Source organism: Serinus canaria, chromosome 1 (assembly GCF_022539315.1).
Source record: "Serinus canaria isolate serCan28SL12 chromosome 1, serCan2020, whole genome shotgun sequence".
In the NCBI taxonomy this organism is placed as follows: domain Eukaryota; kingdom Metazoa; phylum Chordata; class Aves; order Passeriformes; family Fringillidae; genus Serinus; species Serinus canaria.
This window is the reverse complement of record NC_066313.1, coordinates 32,255,243-32,281,293: the sequence shown is the minus strand read 5'-3', so window position 1 is coordinate 32,281,293 and position 26,051 is coordinate 32,255,243. Positions and strand designations below refer to the sequence as shown.

The 26,051-nt window shown below is 40.5% G+C and overlaps 2 protein-coding genes across 14 annotated transcripts in view; both read right to left on the bottom strand.

Annotated features, from left to right (window-relative positions):
• Positions 1-150: 150 nt before the first annotated feature.
• Positions 151-8,067, bottom strand: CREBZF (CREB/ATF bZIP transcription factor). Of its 7 annotated transcripts, none has more exons than XR_007778470.1 (4): positions 7,065-8,067; positions 4,916-6,405; positions 1,319-1,422; positions 151-948 (listed from the first exon to the last, which is right to left on the bottom strand). XR_007778470.1 is itself a non-coding variant. In XM_050978702.1 (3 exons), the coding sequence occupies exons 1-2, from the start codon at positions 7,991-7,993 to the stop codon at positions 6,357-6,359; spliced, it is 978 nt and encodes a 325-aa protein (XP_050834659.1). In that variant the 5' UTR covers positions 7,994-8,067; the 3' UTR covers positions 3,951-4,986; positions 6,328-6,356. The 7 variants fall into 7 exon arrangements, 2 of the variants coding, with proteins under 2 accessions (XP_050834659.1, XP_050834653.1); XR_007778486.1 differs by lacking the exon at positions 1,319-1,422 and having other exon boundaries at positions 4,916-4,986; positions 6,328-6,405; XR_007778475.1 differs by lacking the exon at positions 151-948 and having other exon boundaries at positions 955-1,422; positions 4,916-4,986; positions 6,328-6,405.
• A 6,692-nt stretch (positions 8,068-14,759) lies between these two features.
• SYTL2 (synaptotagmin like 2) overlaps positions 14,760-26,051 on the bottom strand; it is a 53,617-nt gene continuing 42,325 nt past the window's right edge. For 3 of the 7 annotated variants that reach the window (XM_050977059.1, XM_030234866.2, XM_009102723.4), the window contains exons 11-20: positions 24,662-24,709; positions 23,497-23,591; positions 21,877-21,996; positions 20,692-20,861; positions 19,979-20,081; positions 19,390-19,560; positions 18,954-19,032; positions 17,921-18,020; positions 16,949-17,154; positions 14,760-15,966 (exon numbers count right to left, since the gene is read on the bottom strand). In XM_050977059.1, coding sequence (XP_050833016.1) covers positions 15,821-15,966; positions 16,949-17,154; positions 17,921-18,020; positions 18,954-19,032; positions 19,390-19,560; positions 19,979-20,081; positions 20,692-20,861; positions 21,877-21,996; positions 23,497-23,591; positions 24,662-24,709 — 1,238 coding nt within the window. In that variant the 3' untranslated portion in view covers positions 14,760-15,820. The remainder of the gene's footprint in view (positions 15,967-16,948; positions 17,155-17,920; positions 18,021-18,953; positions 19,033-19,389; positions 19,561-19,978; positions 20,082-20,691; positions 20,862-21,876; positions 21,997-23,496; positions 23,592-24,661; positions 24,710-26,051) is intronic. The other 4 variants (XM_050977062.1, XM_050977064.1, XM_050977072.1 and 1 more) reach the window with 3 other exon arrangements.

The following is a 26,051-nucleotide window of genomic DNA, read 5'->3' as shown; positions in this document are numbered from 1 at the left end:
AGCATTTATAGTCCCTGCTTAATGCTTGGTTCTAAGGTAATGCTACAACTTTTAGAAGATGTAAAAAATGAGTATTCCCGAAAAAGAGGTTTTTTCCTTCTTAATGCAAACCATAGAGATTTATTAAAAAAAAAAAAAAACCACAAGGGGGAAGATCAAGGCAAGGTTTTACTAGAGATCTACTCAAAATCTGAGTACTTTTCTCCCTTTTCCTCATACTGCTAGCACAAAACTCCTGTCACAAGATTACCCCATTTACACTGTAGATGGATCACACTGTAGAGAACACTTGTATCAAAGAGCAATCAGGAGTGATAGTCCTGTCAGGCTTCCCAGCATATCAGAAAAACCAGCCTTTGGCCTGGTAAGCATTTTGCCTTGAAATGAAGTCTTTTCCTGAAGGATGGGGCTGTGGTGAGAAGCCTTTGAGGGCCGGTGCCATTACTGGGGTATCTCAGCGATGTCTAAGATCAGTGTAATGCATTTATGAGTCACGTGTATCTTCACACTGGTGGCTGTATGTTCTAGAGCAATATAAATTGCAGCTCTCCTACTGTATGAGGTGTCCTTAGTGTATTCTGCGGTCTGAGAGCTAATTCAGGAATTCTTCTACAGAAGCAATACTCCCAATCTGATGTAATGGTCTTAACCTGACATAGGTGGAGGTCGGCTTCTCCCAGGCAACAAGTTACAGGACAAGAGGAAATGGCCTCAAGTGGTGCTAGGGCAGTTTCAGGTTGAACATCAGGAGGAATTTCATTTCAGGAAGGCTTGTTGAGTATTGGAATGGACTGTCCAGGCGGTGGCAGGAGTCTCCCTCCCTGGAGGTGTTCAAGAAACCACCACATGTGGCAGTTAGTGACATGGTCTAGTTGAAGAGCTGGTGATGACTGAAAGGCTGGACTTGATGGTCCTGGAGGTCTTTTCCAAACCTAAATGGTTCTGTAACTGTAAAAGCTGTACAGTTACTGGTCAACAGTCACTTCAGTAAAATTCTAGCATTCCCTGATGCACATGGAAATACTTATTAATGAGGATTAAGAGTTCAGCATTGAGACCTTTAATTGAAAGGGGTTAAAATTTATGCTGTAATGCTAATGAAAATCTGTTGAAGGAGTTTCATAATCTTTATCTACCTTTTCCTTAAAAATAGTTCCTTACAGCAGGAACATGACACATTCTTTATCTATACCCAGCAGTACTACAGACTCCCTGTTGTTGATAGGTAGAGATCATTGAGTTTTCTTGATTCAAAGTGTTGTTGTGTCACCAGGATGATGTTCCCATCCTGGTCTGCATCCAGACAGCTTGGCCTTACCTTAATCACCCCGACTGGAGATTCCCATGGACCAAGTATTTTACATGACAGTGCATTGTCATATCTCCAGAAGCCATCAGACTTTAACCAACAGAACCACTTACCTGTGATAATAAAAACATAAAATAAAGGTGTTATTGTGCAATGGTATTTTTAAGAATGACAATGATTGGCTCAGTGATTATTGCAAGTGTTTAACATTATATAGTTAAAATACTGTAAACAGATTCCAGTGCTTATTAAAGGGTGAGATTTAAAAGGATCTTCCCTTCCAAATACTACTTTCATTTTGGTATAAATGGAAGTGATAATTATCCTCAGTCACCAAAATGCTTGTTCTGATCTTTAGTGGTCTGACCTGGACAAACCACATCCTTTTAGATATTCAAGTGAAAGGTGAGGATTGTATGTTTAAAAGAAAAGTTACATTCCTGAACATTTTAATAAGTGGCAAGGACTGATAGTTGTTTCCAGCACCACTGATGAACGCACAGATTGTAGGCATGTACTTTACATGTTCTGTATTAGTCACATCAAAGGTCAGCTGAACACTACTGAGACTAGAAAGGTGGTGTGTTCATGAACAAGGAAATTTTTCAGTTATACCTTCTGTACCTCTCCTTCAACTACTGAGGAGAAGAAGTGTTCTCAGAGTCAATCAGTAAAGTCTGAAATTGTTTCAGAATTCCACAGGACAGCAGGATACTATCCCAGTTCTGGCATGCATCCGTGTGGAGGAGTGCCTATACAGGAATCTGGGAATCTTCCTTCCATTCCCTGTTTCATACACAGGATATGACCTATCACCTACAACCCTACAACCCCCAAGAACAGTCCTTGGCCTCTGACAACCGTAATAAACTCCCCACAAACACTGAGTTGGATCCTTCCACCATTGTAGTACAAACGAGCCAGGCACAGGCTCCATATCCCACAGAAAGGACTTCAGGCTACTCCAAGTCTGAACTATGGCCAAAAGAATGCCAAGAATAGCTACAGATAAGAGCAAATAGAAATACTATAAAAGCTCCACTTTTTTCTTGTAGATGCACCATTCTAAATGCTGTCTCATCATTACAATGTATTCTACTTCTCCTGCAAATCCTCCTGGTACACGTGCAAGTCCTGCCCTTGGCATCCTCCTGCTAATGAGCACAGGCAGAGTTATTTCTCTACATCTGCATATCCCACTTAAACTGGGTGGAAAAATGTAGAATCAGTAGCTGGTAACAGATGCAATTTTTGCACAGGGTGTTCTTTAAATAGAGTCCATTTGAACAGCTCCCATACCTAGCATATCCTTCAGACATTTTATAGTGTAACTAATAGTAATACAGCCCTATAACCGGAATATTGCTGGTTCCAGAAAACCTCCTTAGCTACAAACTCCAGAAAACACAGCATTTTAAAAATCAGTAAATGTACAAAGGGCTTTTGGATTTTGGGAAAGATCCCCATGTTTCACAGGGAAAACTGATTACAATTTTGACAAATGGCATGAGAAATCTGATTATCTGGAAATGCCAAGTGCTGGAACATGGCTCCCTGCATTTCCTTTGATATCATCTCTCCAGGCAGCTACAGATTACAGAAGCATCAATTTGTTTTTAACTCCCAGATGCTGCAAAGCTCTTCATAGGAAAGAGAAGTTTAGAACACTACCAAGAGTCACAGCACCAGAATCTAACTCCAAAGGACTAAAGGAGAACTGAGCATGAAACTGTTTCTTATTTAAGCACTAAATAGTCTTCAAATGACTCTGAGAAGAAAAAAAAAGGTAAATGCAGGTAGCATAGTTGTGCAGCTGACCACTAGCAGCACTTGATTCTGTGGTACATACAATTAACCAAACACATTTCAGTGCTAAACAGGATTTTTTCTACAGCTAGAGGCCAAAAAGGCAGAGCATGCCAGTATGCTTTTACATTTTTATGCAGTATTTTTTGTGAAATGCTACTTTTTGTCAAGCTGCAGACCACTTTCACTAGAATGCCCTCATGCTAGGAAGCCAATGCACTATTTCAAACTGTCCTCTACAAATAAAGCATTTAGGATGACCAGAAATCTGAACATACAGTACATGGCCCACTCCAGAGCCATGAAAATGTTCTGTCCTTTCAGCATTGTCAAACCTTTTGTTTTTAACACTCACTCTGGTGTTTAGTGTGGAAATAGCAATCTGATCAAAGATTTTGATTCAACAGCATGTAATTAACCAGTCATAAAACTTCAGAGCCTAAAAACAGAACAGAAAGGAGGAAGATGCCAATAAACAACAGAAAGGCTTATGTAAGTATTTTAGTCCTCTGTAGTATATTGATCAAACATATCCATTTAATAAAAAAAATAAGAACTATAAAATACAAGAAGTGCTGATTCTCAGAAGTACAGCTCTGTCTGCAGTTCAAGGAATAATACCTTTGTGTTGTCCTCACCACAGAATTATCTTTACCTAAAGACAGAAGAGCAAGAACATTTCTCCTGCATACCCTGATCCATTATGTCTTGTTTTCCAGTTGATGACCCAGAGATAGCAGCAAAACATTTTCCCCTTTCTGTTTTACCACTTTGTTTAATGAACCAAGTCATTCATGAAAAGAAAAAGATGAAAAAAACATTTGAGCCCATAAACTGAAAGATCAACAAGTCTGATTTTATTATGATATTGTATTCTTATCTGAATGGCACATAATTACAAAGAAATGTTTACAATATATTTTCAAGTATTAAGTTATGTCATTTCAAGGCTTTCACTTCAAAAAGCTACATTAATAATACACCATACAGATAGTACAGCTGGTTAGTTTCAAATAACTTCCTCCCTTCTATTTGGTTTAAATATGATTCAGTAGGCACTAGAAATGCCTGCAGCCACTGACTTTCTTGGGACTTGACCTTGTTCTTGTACCACAATACATCATTTTGCATGTCAGAAAATCAGCTGCTCTCAGACACAGCCACAGGTCGTGTCATGACAGAGCATTGTGCAGGTTCACAGCAGAGGCCAGAAGAACTGTCCCTGACCCTGCCATTCAGCAGTGATGTGACAAGAAAGAATGCATATTTAAATTAACTTAAAAAACACTCCTACACTGAAGTAACCATAAAAATGCCACTGGAACATCCCATGCTTGCTACATTAGTGTTTCTCTTTTCCTCAAGCACACTAAACTGAAAAATAAAGCACGTTCATGAAGTCTGAGCTAGGCAGGTTGAGATTAGGTTGAACCTAAATTATTTCCATTTTGCGTATCAGTCAGTGCAGGTCCTTGTGGTTAACTCTGACTCCTGTGCACTGGTACAAGCCATCAGTTACAGCAGAGTTACTCAAGTTAAGACTGAAACTTTGAACAGCCCTGTTGATGCCACCGCAGAGGTGTAAGGTCACACATATCCCACTAAGTCTCTTTTGTGCTGGCAGTATCCCCTGAACAGATGGAATTCTGCATACAGTGGAGTAAAACCTGTTTGATAGACTATTGCCTTTTTTAAAAAATCATCTTGGATGACAGTAAATAATCCCAGCATTCAACTTCTTTTTTCGAACCAAAGACAGCAAAAGCCCTGTTACCTCTTTATTCTCATTTCTTATACTACCTTTTAAAATAAAGCAGGAAATGTGGCCAGCAGCTGGTCCCGTCTCTTCTGCCCCAACACAGCTGAATCCACTTTAGCATAAAGAAAAACAAGGATGCTAAATACACATATACTTTATCACACAGTGATGTTTCACAAAGAAAATACACTCTCCTTTTCTACTGATGAACATGTGACAGGGTCTAGCACCAATAAAGCAAATGACTCTGAGAAAATGCTCTCACTACTTAGCCTTAAACGCAAAATTTAAGGCTTTAAGAAACAAGACTTCAGAAACACTAAATAGCATCATTTTAAAAAGAAAGAAATTTATAAATGAATCTGTTTTAGAAAAGAATTCTTTGTGAAACCTCACTTTACATATAATCATTTTCACAATCCTTCTTCCCCCACCTGACATACAACAACCTAAACATTATAATACAACTGAAAAAGAACCCACTCATCTTTTGCAATAGGGAGAAACACTGACTACTACAAGAAAACACACACTATTTTTTTGTCAAACTATTTTTCCTCCTATCTCAGGAGCAATTATGGAGCATTTTTCATATCATTAGCCTTAAGACACATATTTGCTCATCTCCAAACTGTGCTTAATTATATCAGGTTATAGATTTCTGGACACTATAAAAGGCTGAATTAAGAACTCTACTGTAGGGTTAAGCACATGCATACACATGCAATATTTTTAAAATTTAAAGCTACTCTGAAGTAACATAGGAATTTCAGTGTGCGTGGGCACAGAGATTTACTCATGGGAAGGTAAAATAATGAGTTACTTGGATGCACTGATTCTTCAAACCTAATTCTCCTCAGAGGTCCATGCAAGAGCAACTCCTCTATGTGAGGATTCCTCTGCAGTGATTTAACCAGTGCTCAGGCTGTTTCATCAGGTAAAACTCTGCAGTGTGAATTAGACCAAGCTAGAGAGGGGCTTTTGAATGGTACTGTGCCTCCCTAACACTAGACAGCATTTTACACAGGTCACAATTTCCTTTTTTTCATTCAAAAAGCAATTTACTTAGACTTTTGGGACAGTGCCCTGTAATAAAAGGCTATAAATGTCACATCCCCCTTATTAGCATGTTTTCCTTTTACCACTCAGATACTCGATTTAATAGGAAATTTCTATTTCAAATGCATGAACAGATTTTTAAAATTCAAAATGTAGTTCCAATATTGGCTACTATGTAGCCAATATAGTTGTTTCAAAAAGGAAAAAAGGAAAACAGCTAATGAGACTGATGTGATTGTAACCTTTACGATAAATTGTCATCCAGAGCTAGAAACATTTTGGCAGAGTAGGCCAAGGACCAGAGAAATAATCTTCTGAACCAGTCACTACAAGAGACTGGGATAAGCAAAGCAAGCTGTCTGATACCACATTATGGGAATATATTGATCCTTACCAGGTTGCGAGGTGGAAAACGACTGTTCTTTAACCCCTACACAACGGAGCCTGGCAGGGCAACCACCTAAAAGAGAAACTGTCAGAGAGGTTTTAATAGTAATGTATAACTGAGATGCAGTACAATTTTATATGCATGCTTTCTTTTGCTGATCATTACTATTTTCTTAAGTCTGTCCAGTGACGATGTCATAATGGAGTTTTTGTTTGGTTTTCTAAGCAAGCATTTTCGGCTCCTCAGGGTAAGCAGGCTAGACATTATCTGATTTAAGACCGGGTAGTCAGCATTATCTTTACTGCGAAGTGGAGCCGAGCACACCTTCATGCATCAAGTCGGCATGATCTTTTCACCCAAGTGCTGCGAACGGGCTCTGGCGGCACCTCCGCGTGGGCACCACGCGCGTGTCAGTCTGCACGACCACTGTCGCAGTGCTGCACGCAGCTCTGCGCGACTCCCATCGCCAAACAGGCTCACACCACTACCGTCCACACGCCAGATTTACAGGACCTTAAACCAAGGCCACCGTCTGGCTCCCAACGTGCCGTTCGAGAGAATTTTTGTTACCCTGGCCACTTAAGTAAGCGCCAGGTTCCCCTCCTTTGCATCTCCCCCAATACCACCCCATCACCACTGTATGGATTCTTTTCCTCCGCACCATCGCCTGCTTCCTCCGCCGCGACGCGAGGCCCTTACGGGTGAGAACCCCACGAGTACTTGCAGCAGGTACTTGACCCTACATTTTGAAGGAGGCCGCTGCCCGCCGAGCACAGATGGAGCAGAACTCCACCGACACCTGATCCCGGTCCACGTGCAGGCAGATCCCGCCGGGGGCCGCCCACTCCTCCTCCGTCTCAGTCACCGCCGCCGCCTCCTCCAGCCCGCGGAGCCGGGAGCTGGGTAGGGCGTAGTCGTGGTCGCTGCTCTCGCCGGCGGGCTGGAGGTGCTGGTGCTGGCGGCGGGGGCTGCCCGTGTCCCTGAAGAGACTGGTGCTGAGCTGCAGCCCGCCGGCGCGAGTCCCGGCCAGGCGGCTCAGGAGCTGCCCCAGGGCGCTCTGGTTCGCCAGCACAGCCCGCAGGTAGCTGCTCTCCCGCTCCAGCTCTCGCAGGCGGCGGCTCAGGCCGCGGTTGCGGTCCCGCAGCTGCCGGTTCTCGGCAGCCAGGCCCTGCAGGCGGCTCTCCAGCCCCAGCACATACTGCTTCTTCTTCAGCCGGTTCAACCGCGCTGCCGCCGCCGCCTTCAGCCGACTCCCGGCCCCGCTGCTCCTCCGCCCGGGCGCCGCCGGGCGCGGGCCCTGTCCCGGCGCGGGCAGCGGCTCCGGGTCCCCACAGAAGCAGTCACTCAGCTCCGCGTCCAGGTCCCAGTCCGGCCGGGCCGCCTCCAGCAGGTCTCCCAGCTCCAGCCCCGGGAACCAGTCCTCTTGCTCCCACACTTCCAGCGGTCCGCCGGGTGCCCCGGCCTCCTTCTCCTGCCGCCGCAGATCCGAGGCGCCCGGGGGCTCCCGCCGCGGCGGCGGCTGCGGTTTGGGCCGCGCGGGGCCCGGGTCGCCTTCCCCGCCGCCATCCCGTCCTCTCGGGGCCTGCCCCGCTCCGGCCAGCGGCCAGACGGCGCCCGAGGGGCTGGCCCCGCCGGCCGAGGCCGCCAGCAGCTGCGTGAGGCTGTGGCGCATGGCGGGAGCGGCGGGAGCAGGGCCCGGTGGGACGGGACGGAGCCCGAGGGCAGCGGGCAGTGCGAGGCTGCGGCCCGGCGCTCCCGCCGCGGGGCCTGCCGGGAAGCGGCGCGGGGCGGGGGGTGGGTGGGAGAGCGGTGGAAGTGCCTCACGACTGCGCCCGCGCGCGGGAAAGCGGCGTCTGGGAATGGGGGGCGGGGGGAGGTACCGTTCCCAAATGTGGAATATGGAAACATTTTCTTGAAAGAGGATGTTTTTTGAGGTTTGATCTTTGTATACTTTCAGGCCTAAAGGAGAAGGGAAATCCGTGGAACAGCAAGCAGCCAACGAGCTCTAAGGGATCTCCAGGTGTTAGAAGGACAAATGAATTGTCACTAGAATTGCCTTGTTAAGGTTTAGGGCTCAACGTTTTTCAATGACCTCAGACCTAGGGGGAGGTTAACAAAGCTTGGGAAGAAGGATGTACTGCTGATAGTGGACACAAAGAATGCAGAATTTACGGGCCACAAGGACATCAGGCAGAACTCCCACGATAAGGAATAAATTAATAAACCCAACTCGGCAACTGTGCTAAATCAGTTCCAACTGGGTAAAACATAATTCCAGCAGGGGGATATCCCAACTAGCAACTCATGGACTACCGACCCCAAAAGAAAAGAAAGATTGAGCATGCAAACTAATTAGCAAGAGAGAATCATTAGCTGATAGAATACTAATTAATAAGAGAATTAGAGCTTGTAACACCAATTCCCTTGTTTGCTAAAACGTATAAATAGTAAAAAGTTTTGATAGTCGGTGTGTTTGATTTGTGGAATACCACCAAGCACCCAGGCTTATGCAACTCCGAAATAAATGAATGTCTCACATGTGTAATTATTGGCTTGTTGCACACCAGGTAACAAATCCAATTTTAGTGGGCAGCAGGGTGACAAGTGTGGGAGGCTGGGGGTGTGAGGAGAGGTGTGTAGGAAATGTGGGAGTCCAGGAGGAGCATGTGTGAGTGATGGGGAGTGAAGGAGGGAATGGGGGGCAGTGACAGGGGGTTTGTGTGTGAGGCAGTAGGGGGGGAAGGTCTTTCACACGTAGCCATTGCCAAAGGGTGGAAGGGGATGTCCCTGAAGAGTGCAGAATGTGGGGTCTTTCCCACCACACCGTATGGCTGTGGCAGAGGCCTGTGGGGCTGTTCTGTCACACAAGGGAGCGGGTGTCCTCTGCCCAGATTTAGAGCATTTAGGCACCTGGTTCCAGGGCGCCTTGCAGTGACCAGAGGGATACAAGTACTCCTTATTGTCAATGGACTAATTCAAACAGAGCAGCCAGCTCTCAGACCAAGGGCATAGTGTGTAACGTGAGTCAGTTGGGGTTTACACTGTAGCTGCCAGCACTGAGATTAATGAAGTGTGTGGGGGGGTGGAGACCTCAGAGCAGGGGAGTATAAAAAGTAGGAGAATGTGGTCTATAAAACACCTGTGGAATGACACTTGTAGGAGCCAGGATCAGAAGAAATGCTGTGGTTCATCACACAATACTTCTCACCTGGCTTCGCCTGGGTTCAAGGGCAGTCCAGAGAAGTTCAGAAGAAAAGGCTGCTAGCAGCTGCTGTTTGGGTAGAGTCAGAATCACGGAATCACAGAATGGTTTGGGTTTAACTGGACCCTAAAAATCACCTAGTTCCAACCCCCCTGCCTTAGGCTGGTAAACCTTTCACTAGACCAGGTTGTTCAGAGCCCCATCAACCTCACACTGAACACTTCCAGCTATGGGGTCATCCACAGCTCCTCTGTGCCAGAGCCAGAAACCACATCTGGTTCAGCCAGTCCTTGAGACGAGCTGGTCACTGGCCTCCAGACCTGCTGCTTCCAGTCATTTCTGTAAATGAGCTCAATGGATAGCAAGTCTGATACCGTGCTGCGGCTTATAGATACTCAGGACCAAGAAATACTCAATATCTTTCCTAAATTCTTGTGTTATCCCAAGACATAAGCATGTAGCGAAGAACTTGAGGTACTCTGGAGGCAGCTGCCTACAGCCTATGTGGGTGATGCTGTTTGGCTCCTCATGGTGATTGTTTTGAGTTTTTTTTTGTTGGAGACTTAAAGAGCAGAGCTGAAATTCAGCAGCAAAAATCTTCCTTCTTGCCTAGGAGACCAGCAAGAGAGAGTGGGAGGTCTCTGGTTCCCACAGTGTTGACAGGAAAGATTTTTTTTTTGTCAAAAGCTGCCAGACATGCTCAAAATGGAAGAGTGTATCACTAATATTTATCTGCATGAAACAGCTAAAAAAAGGAAAAAAAACCCTGGTGGAACATCTAGAACATCGTCTGGTTCCAAAGAACAGATTGAAATAACCCAAAAGACTTTACAATTTATTCTGAGCTGAATGGGGATATAAATACTACTTTGGCATTAAATAGGGTTTAAATGACTGCAGAAATCTGTAAGACTACTAGAAAACTATCAACAGTAATTTTCTTGAGAATCAGTTTGTCGTATTATATTATTGGATTACTGTTTAAGTTCCTGAATTTAGAGAATTGCAGAGATATTGCAAGGTAGGATTTTCTTGGAGCCTCAGAGCCTCTTACGTTCCCAGCCTCTGTTGAACTTCAAAGCAGAATCAAATAAAAAAAGCTAAGAGTTTGAGCTTGTGGTCATCTTGAAAAATAAAATGGCTTTAACTAAAAAAAAAAAAAAAAAAAAAAAAAAGAAAACCTATGATTCAGCAGAAGTTAGTACTAAATAAATCAAATTCATATTTTATGTTTTTCACCCTAATCATTCATGTCATAGGTTTGACTGGTTCAATGATCCATGTTCAGATTTAAGAGTGTAGTGATTTACTTTCATAAAGGCATAATGACAAAGGCTACAGAACTGTCAGTGGAGGAGGGTTTTAGCTGGTGAGGACAGTATAAAGAAGCCAGAGGATGGTCCCATGGAGAGGAACAAAATTCAGGTGTGTGTTACCACAGAGGCACCTGTTGAGAGGAGAACAGAGAAAAAACTGCAAACAAGATGATGATGCTGTTCTAGGTGTGAAAGCAGTAGCACTGCCTCACTCTGCTCCTTAGAGCTCTCACAGAGTTCCTCCAAGCTTTTTGTCAGATCTTCCACATCTTTGCCTGTCTCTGGATCACCTGTGGAGTTGGCCATACCTGCTCCTGTCTCCTAAGCCATGGAGCACCTGTCTCATGCAAAGACAAGATAAAATTTTATAGTGGCTGCTTCTGTTAGTGACACTCAGCATAATTAAACAGTGCCCAGTGGTTGTGTGGCCAACACTGCTGCCATAAGCTGGTGGTGTTTCTCTGGAAGTCCAGAGAAACTGATGTGGGGGAACAGGACCTCCCAAAATCAATGTTAGCCAGAAACTACACAGGCCTGCTGCCCTCCCCCTCCTCTGGTGCAGAGTCAGGCACGCTGAGACTTAAGGATGCCAGACTCCGTAAGCAAAAGCAAAGAGTGTGGGCTTAGTATTTATGCAAGCCTATTCATTTGCTGATGACTAGCTTAGCTAATTATTCCTTCTCGAGGCACTGCTGTTGTAGCTACAAGAACTACTATTATATTTAGGTAAAAAGCTTGTAAGTGATAAAGCTGTAAATAATTCCTTACGCAATCCTTTTCCTCTGCCTTTATTTTCTCCTACAGCTCTGTATTGTAACTGCAAATAAAACACAGAGGGTTACGTCAAACTTTTAATTGATTTACAGGATTTCATTGCTAGCTAAAAATAACTGAATAGCCTTATCCTGTGCTTAGAGATTCATGAATCAAGTAAAAGATCTATAGTATCTTGATAAATAGTGAATGCTTTGTTATACAAAGCCTCTGTGCCTGGAGAAACAGTTCCTCAACTGAGTTTTCACACTGATCTGCTGGATTAATTTAGACATGATTTTTAAAAATCTGGTTCTTCATTTAAAAATAAGGAAAATATTTCTATAACATCTGCACCAAAATTATTCTTGGTGCTGAATCACACAGCACGCTACCCAGACATTTGAAAAATTAGCCTGCAACTCATCTACAAGTTTTTCATTTGGATGCAGACCTGAAACAGCACCTGAAACACCACACTGATAATCACATTTTGTGATTCCTGAGCTTTGACTAGAGGTAAAGACAGGATGTGGGAAGGAGCCAGCTTAAAGTAAGGATGAAAGATAATGTACAGCAAAAATGAATAAACACCTGTGAAGCACAAAGAATTTCAGAGCTGTGTAGTAGCAACTGCAGTACAGACAACAGCTCTGCCTCCACCATCCTGCACTCTCTCACTGCTGTTGCTACCTTGAATCCTTTGCAAATAATGGAGGAGAGGGGGAAGGACTGAAAGGTTTAGGCCATTCAGTGGAAATACAATGAAGAGCAGGGTTTAAGAAGAGAAAACTATTTTCTTACCAGGTATTTTCTTCCTGCTGTCTGTTTGTTGTCTCTCCTATTGTGAGCTCCTGTTTCCATAGAGGTAAGACGCTGAATCCAGTCACTCCAGAGCTCATGACCTCATCCAGGCTGCTTGGAGCCAGGCCAGCCCCACCAGGGTGGCTAAAAGAGCTGGCAGTGTTTCTTAGCAAACAAACATTGCTGGCACTCTCAAAAGCACCCAGATTTGGAAAGGAAAGAAAATTTCCACAAGCTTAAAGAACTCCTCGTTCTCAGCTTACATCCTGCACATGCCAGAATCAGAATAGCAGGCTCTGACCTCAGAACACACTGAAGGTCTATGGAAAGTAAAGACAGACCTTGCCCTGAACAACTTGCAACTTTATTTAGCAGCTAATAAAAATCTGGCCAACAGGATAGGGAAGGAAAAATAAATGCAACTGGAAGAAAAAAGTCAGCACAGGCTTTGCTGAGTCCTCTGGAAAGGGATACAAAGGAGAAGGAAGAGAGTGCTGTGGGTAAAAACATGAAGCACACAAGAGAAGGAGGGCACAGGACAGGTTTCAAAATGGGTAAAACCAAAGCAATGGGAGTTGCTGAACCAACTCAGGTTTGCAGCCTTACTTGCAGTGATGGGAGGTTTCTGAACACAGAGAACAAAAGGAGACTTTGAAGCCTGGTTTATAGCAAGTGAAAACAGTGTAACTTAGAAGATATACACACGTGTATATATACATATACACACATATGTGCTAAAAAGAAAAATAAATCATGGGCTAAAAGAAAGATGAACTTGTAACATGAAGGGGAAGAGAGGAAGGAGTTGTAGTGTTTCTCCAGACAAGAATGAATACATAAAGATATTTTAGGAGTGTGTCTGTTTTGATTCTTAATTCCAGTTCACCTTTATGACAAAGCTTAGCTATTAATTTATCAAATTGCCCTTTAATGAGTAGCTAATAACGCACCTTTAAAATTTTGGCTATGGATGACTAAAGGCTTTCCCTTTGCCTTGAGAACAAAGTAAGTAGTTTCTCGAAACTTTTTGTCTTAACTTCCCAACTCACATTTCTCTGTCAGCATATTATCATACTACTGAAGTTAGGGATTCTGTACATGATGAAAGGTATTAAAAATGGAGAGGATGTTTTGTACTTAAGGGACAGTTTTTGTTACTTGTCTCAGTTTCTTGGTAAACCGAGATGAGTACCTAGTACCCCTATGTCATTAGTTAATCAAACTAGTTAATTACAAGTGCAATATGCAAGTAAATCTTGCATTCATGTTCAGGTATCTTTTAAAAATTTGAGGTTTGGTCTATTAGTGAGGTGATACACAGAGTCTTTTGAGATACCAGAAAAATTCTGTGTCAGTCTCTAGGAGGACTAAAAGAATAACAAGACACAGAATGTCTTCTACTTGATCAGAAGACAAGGGGATTGTCACTGTCACAAAATAAACATTTTATTTTGATATTTTGAAGTTTAGGTATAAAAATTTGGTAGAGTATAGAAGACAGCAGATTACATGACATTTGTGGCCCACTGTTGAGAAGCCCTTCAGTAGTGACTTCTGAGTCAGTTGCTGGCTTTGAGGGTTCTGCAAATGTGGAGCCTTAAGACCCCATCTCTACAAATGAACCTAAAGCTGATTTGACTTTGCAATGTATTTGGAGTTTCACAGGAGATAAAACTGCAACAGAACCATTAATTCTATGAAACTGTAGGTCATGTTCACAGCAACCTATGTTTTTCAGAAAAATTGATTCATATAGGGAGTGAATACAAATAAATTAGGTGCCTCTTCTTTTTCAGAATCACCATCCTTTCTCGAGTGACTCTTCAAGAATATAGAATCAAAGCAGCAGCTGTATTTTGGTCAAAAGACATTGTTCTAAAATGTCATGTGCATGTGTTCCCTAGTCAAAAAGTGTTTTGTATATGTCTGGCAGAGTGAAAGCTGTAGCAGTTACCAATCTCATGCAAAACACCTGAAGCAGGAAGATATCTGAGAGTGGCAAACTGCTTTTGACACTTTTAAACTCCACATATTGCCTGGCTGATGAGAGAGAAAGTGGGTTCCCTGGAAGGTTGAAGAGCATCTTTCCTTTTTTTTTCTGTTCATACTGCATAATAAATACCAAGTAGCATTTAGATTTCTGTTATTAAATCAAGCAATTGTGTTAGAGCTGTGAAGAGCTCCCTTCTCCCCTTTACTCTAACTGAAGTGAAAGATTTCACCAGCTTTTAGACTTAGCTGGAGTAAATAACTGTACATTTATTTTCAAAAATGTTTTCTGTCTGCATTTTGTTATATTGCATGCTGAATGGCTAACATAAACCACAAGAATTTAATAAAAACTGAACTCCTATTTAGTTTAAATAGGCTGAATTTATTTAAAAAAGAAAACAAAATGAATATATTTTGTATTTTATGTATTTATCTACCAGTAGCATGCATTTCTACAAGTTAAAAACTCCAGTCTTATTTCCTATGCCTCAAAACTAAGCAAAGCCCACCACAGTCCTCCCAGTCTCCTAACGGTGGCGCTGAAGCACAGGTAAGTTCACTTCTTGCAAAAAAACCCCAAACTAATGGATACAGGTACAAACAAGTACACTTTGGAGAATAAATACCCAACATCCTTGTCAGCACTAAAATTGGCACATTTAGATCCTTTTGAGTAGCGCTGGAATAAAAAAAGTTTCACCTTCACATGTTCAGCACTTAAGACTAAGTATTGTACGCCAGCAAGATGATTAACGCATATATAAAGCAAACCTTTTATAACCCTGATTTTTTACAGTACATTGGAACTAAGTACTCTGCACCTTGCAGAACAGGACATCAACAGTACCACTTCATGCCACACTTCTTTCATTGGGAAAGCAATTTTCATGTTCTAGAAATGTACAATTACAACTAGAAGAACTTTCAAAAAACTAAATTCTTCACGCCCATATTCCTCACGCTGGTGAGACCTAACACGGCATAATGAGGATACAAATACATACCAATGAGCTTTAACACCAATGTTGCTGTCTCATCAGTAAGACTTCATGAACAATCCAAGCAATGTACAGAAACAGTTGACTTGCTCTAATATTTCTGCTGGTTATTGGGATCATTTAAGGAATCAGAAATGCTTCAGTTAGACAACACAGTCATCCAGGTATCACAGCTACCTCTAACACTGGGTTCTGTAAGCACCTTCTTTCTTGTTTTCAGTGAATAAGAAATTTAAAAATCCCTACAATTTACATAATGATCTGCAAGCAGATGTTTGAAATACGAAGTGACATCTGACAGCACAAAACCAGAACAGTAACAGAGCAGAAGCTGTCAAAAAAGCTACTATTGTGTTCCTCTTCCAAGTTCCACCCCCATGCTTTCAATTTAATGCCCAGGGTTTCTTTTTGACACTTACAAATAAAAATCCACCTTATTTTGTCAATTTTGCAACCATAAGCATCCTGAGAGGTAGTGTATCTTCTATCCAGGTGTTTGGAGAGTTCATCATCTTCTCCCAAAGGGCAGTTTCATCTGAAGTAGAATCCATCCAATCTACCGTAGTTCCATAGCTTTTGCCTAGAAAAATGTCAGTTTTAAGAGAAAAATTACTTAATCTCCTGCAGAGTTAAGCACAGACAATCAAATTTGCCTGCTCTAAAATGGTTACACCTCCTCAGGTAGTTGACCTAGAGCTTTGGAGATCCAGTTCTACATTTTTACTCCTGAGCAATTATGTCAAATACAATTAACACCAGTTTCACATAAATTTTGTCATCTTTGTCCAGATTTTTTCCTTTTTATCCTTGGTCTTTTTGTCACAATCCCAAGGAAAAAGATGCCAATTTTCCAATACATCTGAGAAGATTTAACAATAAAACAGGGTTCTGATGTTGTACTGAAATGCAACCTTGGGTACTCTAAAATGCAAATTAAGATTTATTATTCTAATTTGTAATTTAGGTTATTCTGGTGACCATGCGAGAAATTAATTTGTGAAAAGTAGCTTGTACTTTGCATTTCTTGAGAAGACTCCAAACACATCCTCCCCTCAGATCAGAGAGCAGAATGAAAGGGACAAATAGAAGAACTGTATACATTTCCTGTTGCTTATCTACACATCTTGTATTGCCCTTATGCTAAAAACTTGTTTGCATTTATAATTTTTACAATTCAGTATCTTCCAATCTTATCCTGCATTCCTGATCTATCCTTTTATTTCCACCCACTGCTGTCTTTACACTATGCTTTTGCATGAGTAATCTGCATGACATTATCAGATTTCAGGTGCAGGAATACCATAATCTTGTACTTTAAACAGTACCAAATATAATGTATGGCCAGACAAAGGTTTGTTTCTAATATTTCTCCTTGTCAGTCATCCTAACTCTTCTAACATGACTATTATTTACATTTCAGGATCTGTTCTGAAGAATAGGTACGTTACTGAATGAAACTGTTCAAGAGAAAAGAAAGACTGAAAGAGAAGAAACGGAAAAGGGAAAAAAAAAAGGAAAGATGACGCTGTAGATTAAGTATTAATGTGGTGATTGTCCAGTACCTGTTCCAAGGCCTATCCGGAGGCCTCCCAGAAAGTGGTTTGCTAGTTTGTTGTGATCCCAGACTGTGAGTTCTATGCAGGCTTCTTTCAAATCTTCTGGTCTAAAGCCATCATAGACCATGGTGTGGTTGAATACCGGGTTTGTAGTTTTTGTAACCGTCCTTGTTTTCTGGCGACTTTTTCTGCTGGTGTCTGGAAGAATGGTACTTCAGAGAGAAAAAGCACTGTCAGTTTGCACTTGCACAGCACAGCCTACATTTAACATTCTGAAAAGGCAAAAGCTTCTGATTAACGGTGTTTTGCATGGTAAAATAGGACTGAAGATACAGTGCTTTACAGAGATGGAGTGAAGGGTGATATTCTCAGCCCCTTACAGGAAATACTGGCAGCAGATATCCACCCTTGTGCTTCAGAGGATGGAAGGGCAAGTCAGGTGGGGAAGAGGCACAAGTGAGTTTATTTGCTGTGTTATCACTGATGATGCTGAAACATTTTGTTGCTATCAGAGATTTCCCCAACCATCTTGTTATTCTTGTCTCTTCACTTTTTTAGTCTGTATGTGGAAAGGAAGGGGGAAGAAATCCAACTATGTATTCACACTATTACACTATTTCACGCTTCTGTCTCCTCCCAAGATTTGCTAAGCTAAACCATGTTTTGCACAAACATGCTTTGCTTAAATGTGAAGAAAAGCCAGAACAGTTTGACTAGGCCTTCCACCAAGTGACTAGGAGACAAAACCAAAGGGTCATAATGACACAGAAAGCTCTCCCAGTAAGTTTTACTTGGTGGTACATGCTTAGCATCTGGAAGCTGTAAACTAAGCAGGACAATTTTCACTACAATAAAGGAGAATCAGAAAGCAATTCAGTGTTCTTTTAATATGAATGTAGAAAAAGAAGATACAATTAGAAAGCAGAATGGTAGCATTATTAGGCTACCATGTTTGATGACTTCAACCTCAATTCTTACCATTTAATAAAAGAGTTGAGCCTATTGCCTCTCAGAAGAGGGAGGTTATGGCATTCCTTCACCCAGATGTGGACCTCACCAGTAGACAGAGTCTTCTTTCCTGCAAAAAAAAAAAAAACAACCCAAAAAAAACCTAACCAACAAAACATCTGCTTAAGCAGATAGCTTTTAAAAGTATTTTGTCTGATGAACTGATGCAGCAGTTCTTGCCCATGTGCTGATATTCAGCCTGGACTTGTTATCTCACATCTTAATTCAACATTGCTCTCTGTACTCTGGAAGTTAAAATCTTCATCCCATCAAAGTACTGCAAGATCACATCATGTCTGCATTCCTACAATAACTTTTCTTCTGTTACAACTAAGCAAACACATGCCACTGGTCTTCTCTTCCCAAGACTCCTAGATAAACAGATCAGCTTGTCATCAGTCTATGTGATGTTAGCATTTATTGTTGCTTGTATTTTCAAATAAGCTCTTTTATGCTCTTAATATATTTGGTTCTTACTGACTGTCTGTCTGGATTAAAAACCTGACCTGGCTTCACTCTCAGATTGGTCCACTATCTGTTGCCAGACAAGATTAAACCAAACTATAAATTTCTGCTTTCTAAATACTTGCTGCTACTTCTTACACCTAGTTTCACTTGAAATTCTGTGTGTTGTCATTGCTTAGCACATCACAGCATCTGCCTGATGATATATAATCTCTAAAATTATTGAGAAAACAGACTTTTGTTACACGTACATATTGCATTAACAAATCTTAGATTATGACAATAAGGTAATTTCTTCATCAGTAACATTAAAAACAACAAAATATCTCAAAATGGTTTTTGGGGTTCTAAACTGTATTCACAAATCAGAGTGACTTACTCTTCTAGGAAGAAAACAGAAAACTTTCATGTTGAAAGAAGGTGTCTGAAGTGAATGACAAACATTAAACAAGGTTTGGGTTTTCTTAAATTAAAAAAAAAAAAAAAAGGACAAAACTAGCAAAGGCTTGATGAACCCAAGCAAAGCAGCAATGCTTACCTCCAATTGGATGTGGGACATACTGGAGGGCTAGTTTCATCTCCCCTCTGTTTTCTAGATTAAGAGTTATTGCTGAAGTCTGAAATGAAAAAAAAAAATTTAAATTAAACTAAGCATCTGATATTAAAATGATGCTTGCTTCATATCCTCAGAAGGTTTACTACATATTTGGTTACAAAGTGGCTTCAGATTTCTGTTGCAGCAATATGACAATGAGAAATACTTTGAAATTCCTACTCCTTAGGCTGTGAGAAGGTTTCTCCTACTGTAAAAGCTAGCTAGACCACAAGACATCTCAGAACTGTATTTCTGTTTACCAGTGTATAAGAATTTATGATTACAATCAGCACAAAACCCACAGAACACACAAAACTAAGCCCAAATAATGACTTGGTTTTGCACTTACACATCAGAAAATGCAAAACAGCAAACCTACCCTTGGCTTGAGAGGAAACCAGTTGATCTGCTTACTGGATGGGTCATTCCAGTCCCAAGCTCCTAAATCCAGCTCCACTTCACCAAGGAAGCTATTCCTACCAAAGGTATCATTGTGCCAGACAGAGATATTGAGGCTTTGATTCTTCAGGAGCTCCTTCTCAATTTTATACTGCCAGGAAGAAGTAAGAAAAAAAAAATTAAGCTGAATTTTTACTAATGTTATGTCAGAAAATGATACTCTCAGAAAAAAAAAAAGCGTCTGTGTTTATTCATCCATAACTGCCCACTTCTACATTTCAGAAAGCAAAAAAATCACAATAAAACCCAACTATTTCCCTTTTATTTCTGTCATCTTAAGGTCATACATGGCTCATGTTTGTTTACAAGAAGTATAAAACCACCAGTGTTCTTAATGCTGGATCCAGAGACAACTGCAGAGTTAACCTATCAATGGAAGCACACAGCCAGCTCTGCAGAGCAATCCGTCTCATGCTAATGTCCCTTTTGAGTGCCATGTGCCCAAAAGCTGAGGTTCCTCACACATCATACATACACTATATTATATCCAGTAATAGTTTGATAAATACCCGCAGTATTTCATTATAGACTGGATTAAAAGTTTTCTTTTTGATAGATGTCTTCCGTTTGCCCAGTCTGTATTTCTCTGGAAGCAGGTAGGTCTTCACATACCTAAAATTTAGACAGGGTTGTTAGAAGAGTTAAAAAAATCCCCCAAAACCTAAAAAATCCAGAACCCTCTCCAACTTCATCTTCCAAAATACACAATATTTGCTCACAAAGTAAAAGAAATCCACTTGAGTAGACATTATGTTATTCAGCTTGTATATTTAAGAATTACAAAAGCAGTGGTGATTTATAAAATGTCACTTTATTATAAGATCCTTCTCCAGGGGAAAATCTGTTGAAATGCCTCCTCCACATGAAAATACAGAATATATACCTGTAGCAGGCCTAAATATCATATTTATAGGTGCTAATCCTACTGAAAACATATCAAAGTGGTATTTACCATCTGAAAAGTGGCATTTTAAAACATAATTTGGTATTCTTAAAAGTTTTAATTTCCTATGTTAATACAAATACACACCAATTTATAAGGGCAGCTCTATACTCAATCAGAGTAAAAAAAAAAAAACCCACAAAGCACAGGATAGCCTCTTCATCTATTTCTTGGTGCTTTACTCCAGCAGGTTAGAGAGACTGGAAAACCCCAGCAGTTTTCATTTCCTCATTAAAAGAAAAAATTCCTTTAGAAAATAAATGCATTCTGTGTACTTACGGGTCTGAACGCTGTCGCTTAACATCTGCCACTGCCAGGTCTTTACACTGGCAAATAAAGATGTGGAGCTCGTCCAGCTGTTCCACATAATCAATGGCAAACTGAATGTTCCCCTTCACATCCACGTTGCCAAAGTCTGCACTGTAGATGCTCATTAGGCTGCCACTCACCTGCAGTGTACGAGAGGAGAAATATTTTTCAGACATTGCATTTCACCAGGTACCTCAGGATCAGGGTAGAAATTGTGCTCAGGATTCAGACAACAAAGAAATCAACTGCATCTCTTTAGATGTAACAATAAAATGCAATGGACACTATTATACAAGCTTCTCAGCAAGCAGATTAATAAAAGAAAGATATTTGGAAATCAAAGGTGTTTGGCCAGGATTCTTACAAAAAAATTTGAATGGGTTTACTGCATTGAGATAGAAGAAATTAAATTATAGGATGCTGTAGATATAAAGATTGCCTGTGCTCAGATCCTTGAAATATTACGTCTAGATCTACTCAGCTGATCTTCCTTGCAGCAAGCAGAGCCTAAGAGTTTAGGAAAACAGACCTTCTTAAAATAATAACAAAAAAATTAATAGATAAAGTCCATATGGCTGAATTATGTACGCAAATATGTAACTAAATAAACCACTGAAAATTAAATACTAAATCCAGAGAAGAAGAAAGATGTGTGCGTATATATATATCTATATCTATATATATATATTTTATCTCAACATCCTTCCCCAAAATTCTGTTTTTCTTACTCCAAGTCCACATAAACCAATGACTTTTGGTTAGCTAGTAGTTGACTCAACTACACACCTGATATACCAATAATATCTCCTACTTTGAATTATCTTTCTCCCTTTCTAAATGTTTGTTCTATATTAATTGTTCCTCATTTTCAGATACAAATGTAAGCTCCAAGGGTAAAATCCATATCTCTGTTCAGAGCCCTGAACAAGCTCCAATATATTACTAGGAAAAAAAAAATTGAAATCTATTTAATTTTACTTTACTTGCTTCAGGCAATTCCATGCAAGGAATCATGTTATGTTCATAAAACAGAAGTGGAAAGAAAGAGACAGAGATGGCAAGGCAAGAAAGATACAAAGAATAAGAAAAGAGCCAAAACAATATTGGAGAAATTAGCAAAAGCAAAGTGCCTTTAAAATGGTTTGGTTTACATACAGAAGATAAGGAGGCCATGCCAGAAGAGCTGCTAAGATTGGTTAGAGAGCTGGGACTCTTCTTGATTCTGCCAAAGGAATAACTGCTTTCTGATGTTGTATCTGTCTCTCTGTCATCACTCTACAAAAACATCACAGAAAAAAAGTCTGTGTACGTTCTTTATAGTCACAAGTAAAACAAACAAACAAACAAACAGAATTTTAATGCAGGTTGAGACTCAGTGGAAGTCTGAATTTAAATTCCCTTGTAGTGCAACATGAATAATATTTCTAGAATTAGGTCATGCATTTAAAGTTGAAAGGGAGTTTTTCTGATGAACACCCTACACTGATAATTTTTTAAGCAGCGATGCAACTAGATTCGGAGGTTTGTTTGTTTGTCTGTTTTAAATCTGAAGTAGCAAAGAAAAATTACAAAACTAAGTTTATTGGGATAATTAAACTCAACTTCTCTGTGTCACTGTCTCATGCATAACCTATGCAATTGATAATGCTCAGATTTTTTGTTATTTTACTATATAACAGAAAGGACTTTTAGCAGTCCTTTCTGTTATATAGTAAATGCTGTCAGCTCTGTGCCCGTCTCTTAAGGGCGGCTGGCCAGAAGGTAACATTCAGAGAACAGCACTGGATACAGCAAATGGTTTTTGCAAAGTCTTTCTTGCAAGAGGGAAGCAGGGCTCTTTGCTTTTCCATGAGGGAATTGCAGCTTTTGTTTCCTTGGTCATTATCAGGTTATTTACTCACAACCCCATTCTTTCTCAATGCCACTGCTGCACTAAAGGATTGATCCCCTTCCCACACGTGCCTTCCTATGCAGGCTGTTATGGACAACTTCATCTTCCTGTTGTATTCCACCCAGGAACAATTTACAAGGTCTCCCCACTCCTTCAAACAGTTTTGAACTGATGTCATAGGTCTTCTCATAACAGATACAAGGTTAGTAAACAACAGTTTCCACACATATTAAGAAAATATTTATATAAACACTTAGCATATAAAGACCTTTTCATTTTGCTTATAAAATCTGGTTATGTCTACTCTGTTAAGTAAAAGCAGACCAGGATTTTTTCTTTTTTCAGAGGTCAATGATAAGGACTGAATAATGTCCAGCCTACCTAGGACAAAGCTTCTTGAGAGAAAATTGCTTTGGAGAGTGCTGTTTGGGACGGCACAAAATTAATCCAGAGAGTGAAGTAACACTTAAGCAGTGTGGATAATCAGTCTGGTTACACAAACTCTTTGAAAGACAGAAAAATCCTAAGTCCTCCTACAGGGGAAGGACATATGGTGATTAGACAAGGGGGAATTGGCTTCAAACTAACTGATGATAGGTTTAGATATACTAGGAAGAAATTTTTCCACTGTAAGGGTGGTGAGGCACTGGCACAGGTTGCCCAGAGAAGTTGTGGATGTGTTCAAGGCCAGGTTGGATGGGGCCCTGAGCAACCTGGTCTAACCCTGCCCATGGTAGAAGGGTTGGAACTGGATAGTCTTTTAAGGTCCTTTCCAAACCAAACCAAGCCATTCTGTGATTCTTCTGATAGAATTCTGAAATTTTACTTGCACAGAGTTAATGGTTGGGTACCTGAAACAATAACATTTCAGAGATGGAGTTTACCTCTTCCTGTAAGAATGATGGTACTGACTTGCTCAGTCCTTTGAGTTTTTCAGGGTTGGAAAATGGTTTATCAGGCTGTGAAGTCACTGTGGAAACTGAAAAGCATGAATTCAAAAGGCTTCAAAAACATGTTTGTACATCAGAACAGTGAGATTCCACAACAGGACACAGTTAGGAGCAAGCCACTTTGGATGAAATACATGCACATGCACAACCAGCTTGGATGCAAGGGTTTTTTTCCCCCATAAGACTCAGAGAAGCTACAATTAGGAAGAATAATCTACTTTGGCATTGTCTATGACAGTGACCAACAAACTTTGACAGGACCAGAAATGTTGCTTGATATGAGGTAGCCTGGGTGCTACGAGCAAATTCTGAGAAAAGTGATGAAGAAAACATTACAGATTACCCTCTAGATTTTCTTCCTAGAACAAGAATAAGCACACTCATGCACTAACAATAGCATCACTGACATTAGAATTATCATAATATTCTTAGTAAGAAGCCAAACTTTGTTCTATTTACTCAGTCTATTTAACTGCAATAGGCAAATTTGTGTAAATCAAGCAAATTCTAGACCTGACCAAGGAAGTTGCCAGTATTCCTACTTAATTATAATATGCATATCTTATTAATGATGCACTTTTTTGCACTCTCTCTCTTCCATACTTCATACCTCTACTGCAGCTCACTTCTGTGCTCTTTCACTGTACAAATCCTAATTGCACAAGCTACGCTTGCAAAAATCCAGTTTGCAGTAAGCTCATGATCCTCAGAATTTTTCATGCTCTAGCCCCACTTATATTTAATAATACACAAAGATGAACTGGATGCATGCTGTGAGATGCATCAATATGATGTGACAGAAAATTATTTGGCAACAAACAGCCACCTACAGGAGCACATATTTATTGCATAAAATGAAACACTGCACACAGTGGGATTGGTTGCAAGGTGAGTGAAACTTCTGCAAAGCTTTTGATGTCAAAACTCAGCCAGTGCTCAACAGATCAGTTATTGTCAGTATGGAATTAGATGCAGTACTTAGAGCAAGTATCTAGCCCAGATGTGTAACTTGTTAAATGAAAAAGTATTGTTAATGTATTAGTTCAGCTGTCAGAGGAAAAGTCCCTCCAGTATCTGCTGGGAGAATCCTATTACTCACTTTCTGCTGCATTTTCAGTCCTCTCTTGATGCTGATCAGGTTTCAGACCTGCTCAGTGCAGTATTAACAGTCACTCAGAACCATAGTTTTGCAAGGTTATAAATAGCAACAATATACTTTATATGTGGGATTTTTCTGGTTTTTTGGTGGTTTTGTTTGGGTTTTTTTTTTCACTTCTCCAGGCCACATGAACATTGTGGGTTTTTTTCCTTCCAATAGTTAGTAGTGATTTAGGTATTAGGCCTGTATGGGCATTAGGTGTGTTTGATTTTAGCTCACCGTGGAGCCTTTCTGTTTATGCAAACATAAATTCATAGGGACATGGCTCAGTGGCGAATTTGCCTATGCAGGGTTAAAGGTTACATTTGATGATCCTAAAGGTTTTCTCCAACCTAAACAATTCTATGATTCTTTTTCTGTATTTTGCATTGCTGTTCTCCTTTGAGGAGCTAGATCATGACAAAATATGAGTGTAACATAAGTGTACAAGCTAAAAATTCAGTCTTTTTGCTGTTCCAGAACAACAGTCTTTTCAAAAGAACTTGCCTTATTCTGCCTGTATAGCCATCAGTTTGGGTCTGTATCATTTGTATAATTTTTTTATAAATACAATCTTAACAAATTAAACTCAAATTCCCCCTGCTCTTTTCAGGTTAGTCTCTACATATTCACACTGAATGCCTAAACAGGCTTTCAGTAGGGCTCTCTCCCACTGGAAAGCAGAGTGCAGGATGGTGCTTAAGTCCTGTTGTTTTACTGGGTGTTGTAGGTATTCTAATATGCTATGATTATGCTATTGCTACTACAGGCCACTGGCATACACAATGCTTTAAAGCCTCTAAACCATGAAATAAATACAACTGCACACAACTGTTCTTTTAAAACTGTAGTGCTCCAATGCAGTAAATAAAGAATTGTGTGCTATATTCACTATATTCAACATTATTTGATGGTTTTCAATTCTGTTTATTTTGACATGTTCTTGGAGCAGGTTTGCTTTTTGTTTTTCTTAGATTTGGAATTTCTAAAGGTATATAGAAAAATTTAACTGTAAGGCATCTATAATGCAGTAATGGACTGATGATATCAGCAGTAGCTGATCTAGAAGTTCATCTATTACTTAGAATAATGCTACTTTATAGGACTAAGGCAGGGATATCAAAAGAGGTTCCTTTCCAGTTGAGGTATTCTGAAAGGTGTCTTGCACTAGCAAAAGTCATCTTGGATTTTACAATGCAGCAGATAAACAGAAATTGAATATTTACTGAGGCAAATTTGCCTCAGTAAATTGAATATTTACTGAGGCAAATTTCTTTCAACTGATTTCAGTAACTCATAGACTAAATGACTGAAGGCCAAAAGAATACCCTGATAATGGCACAGGAAGACA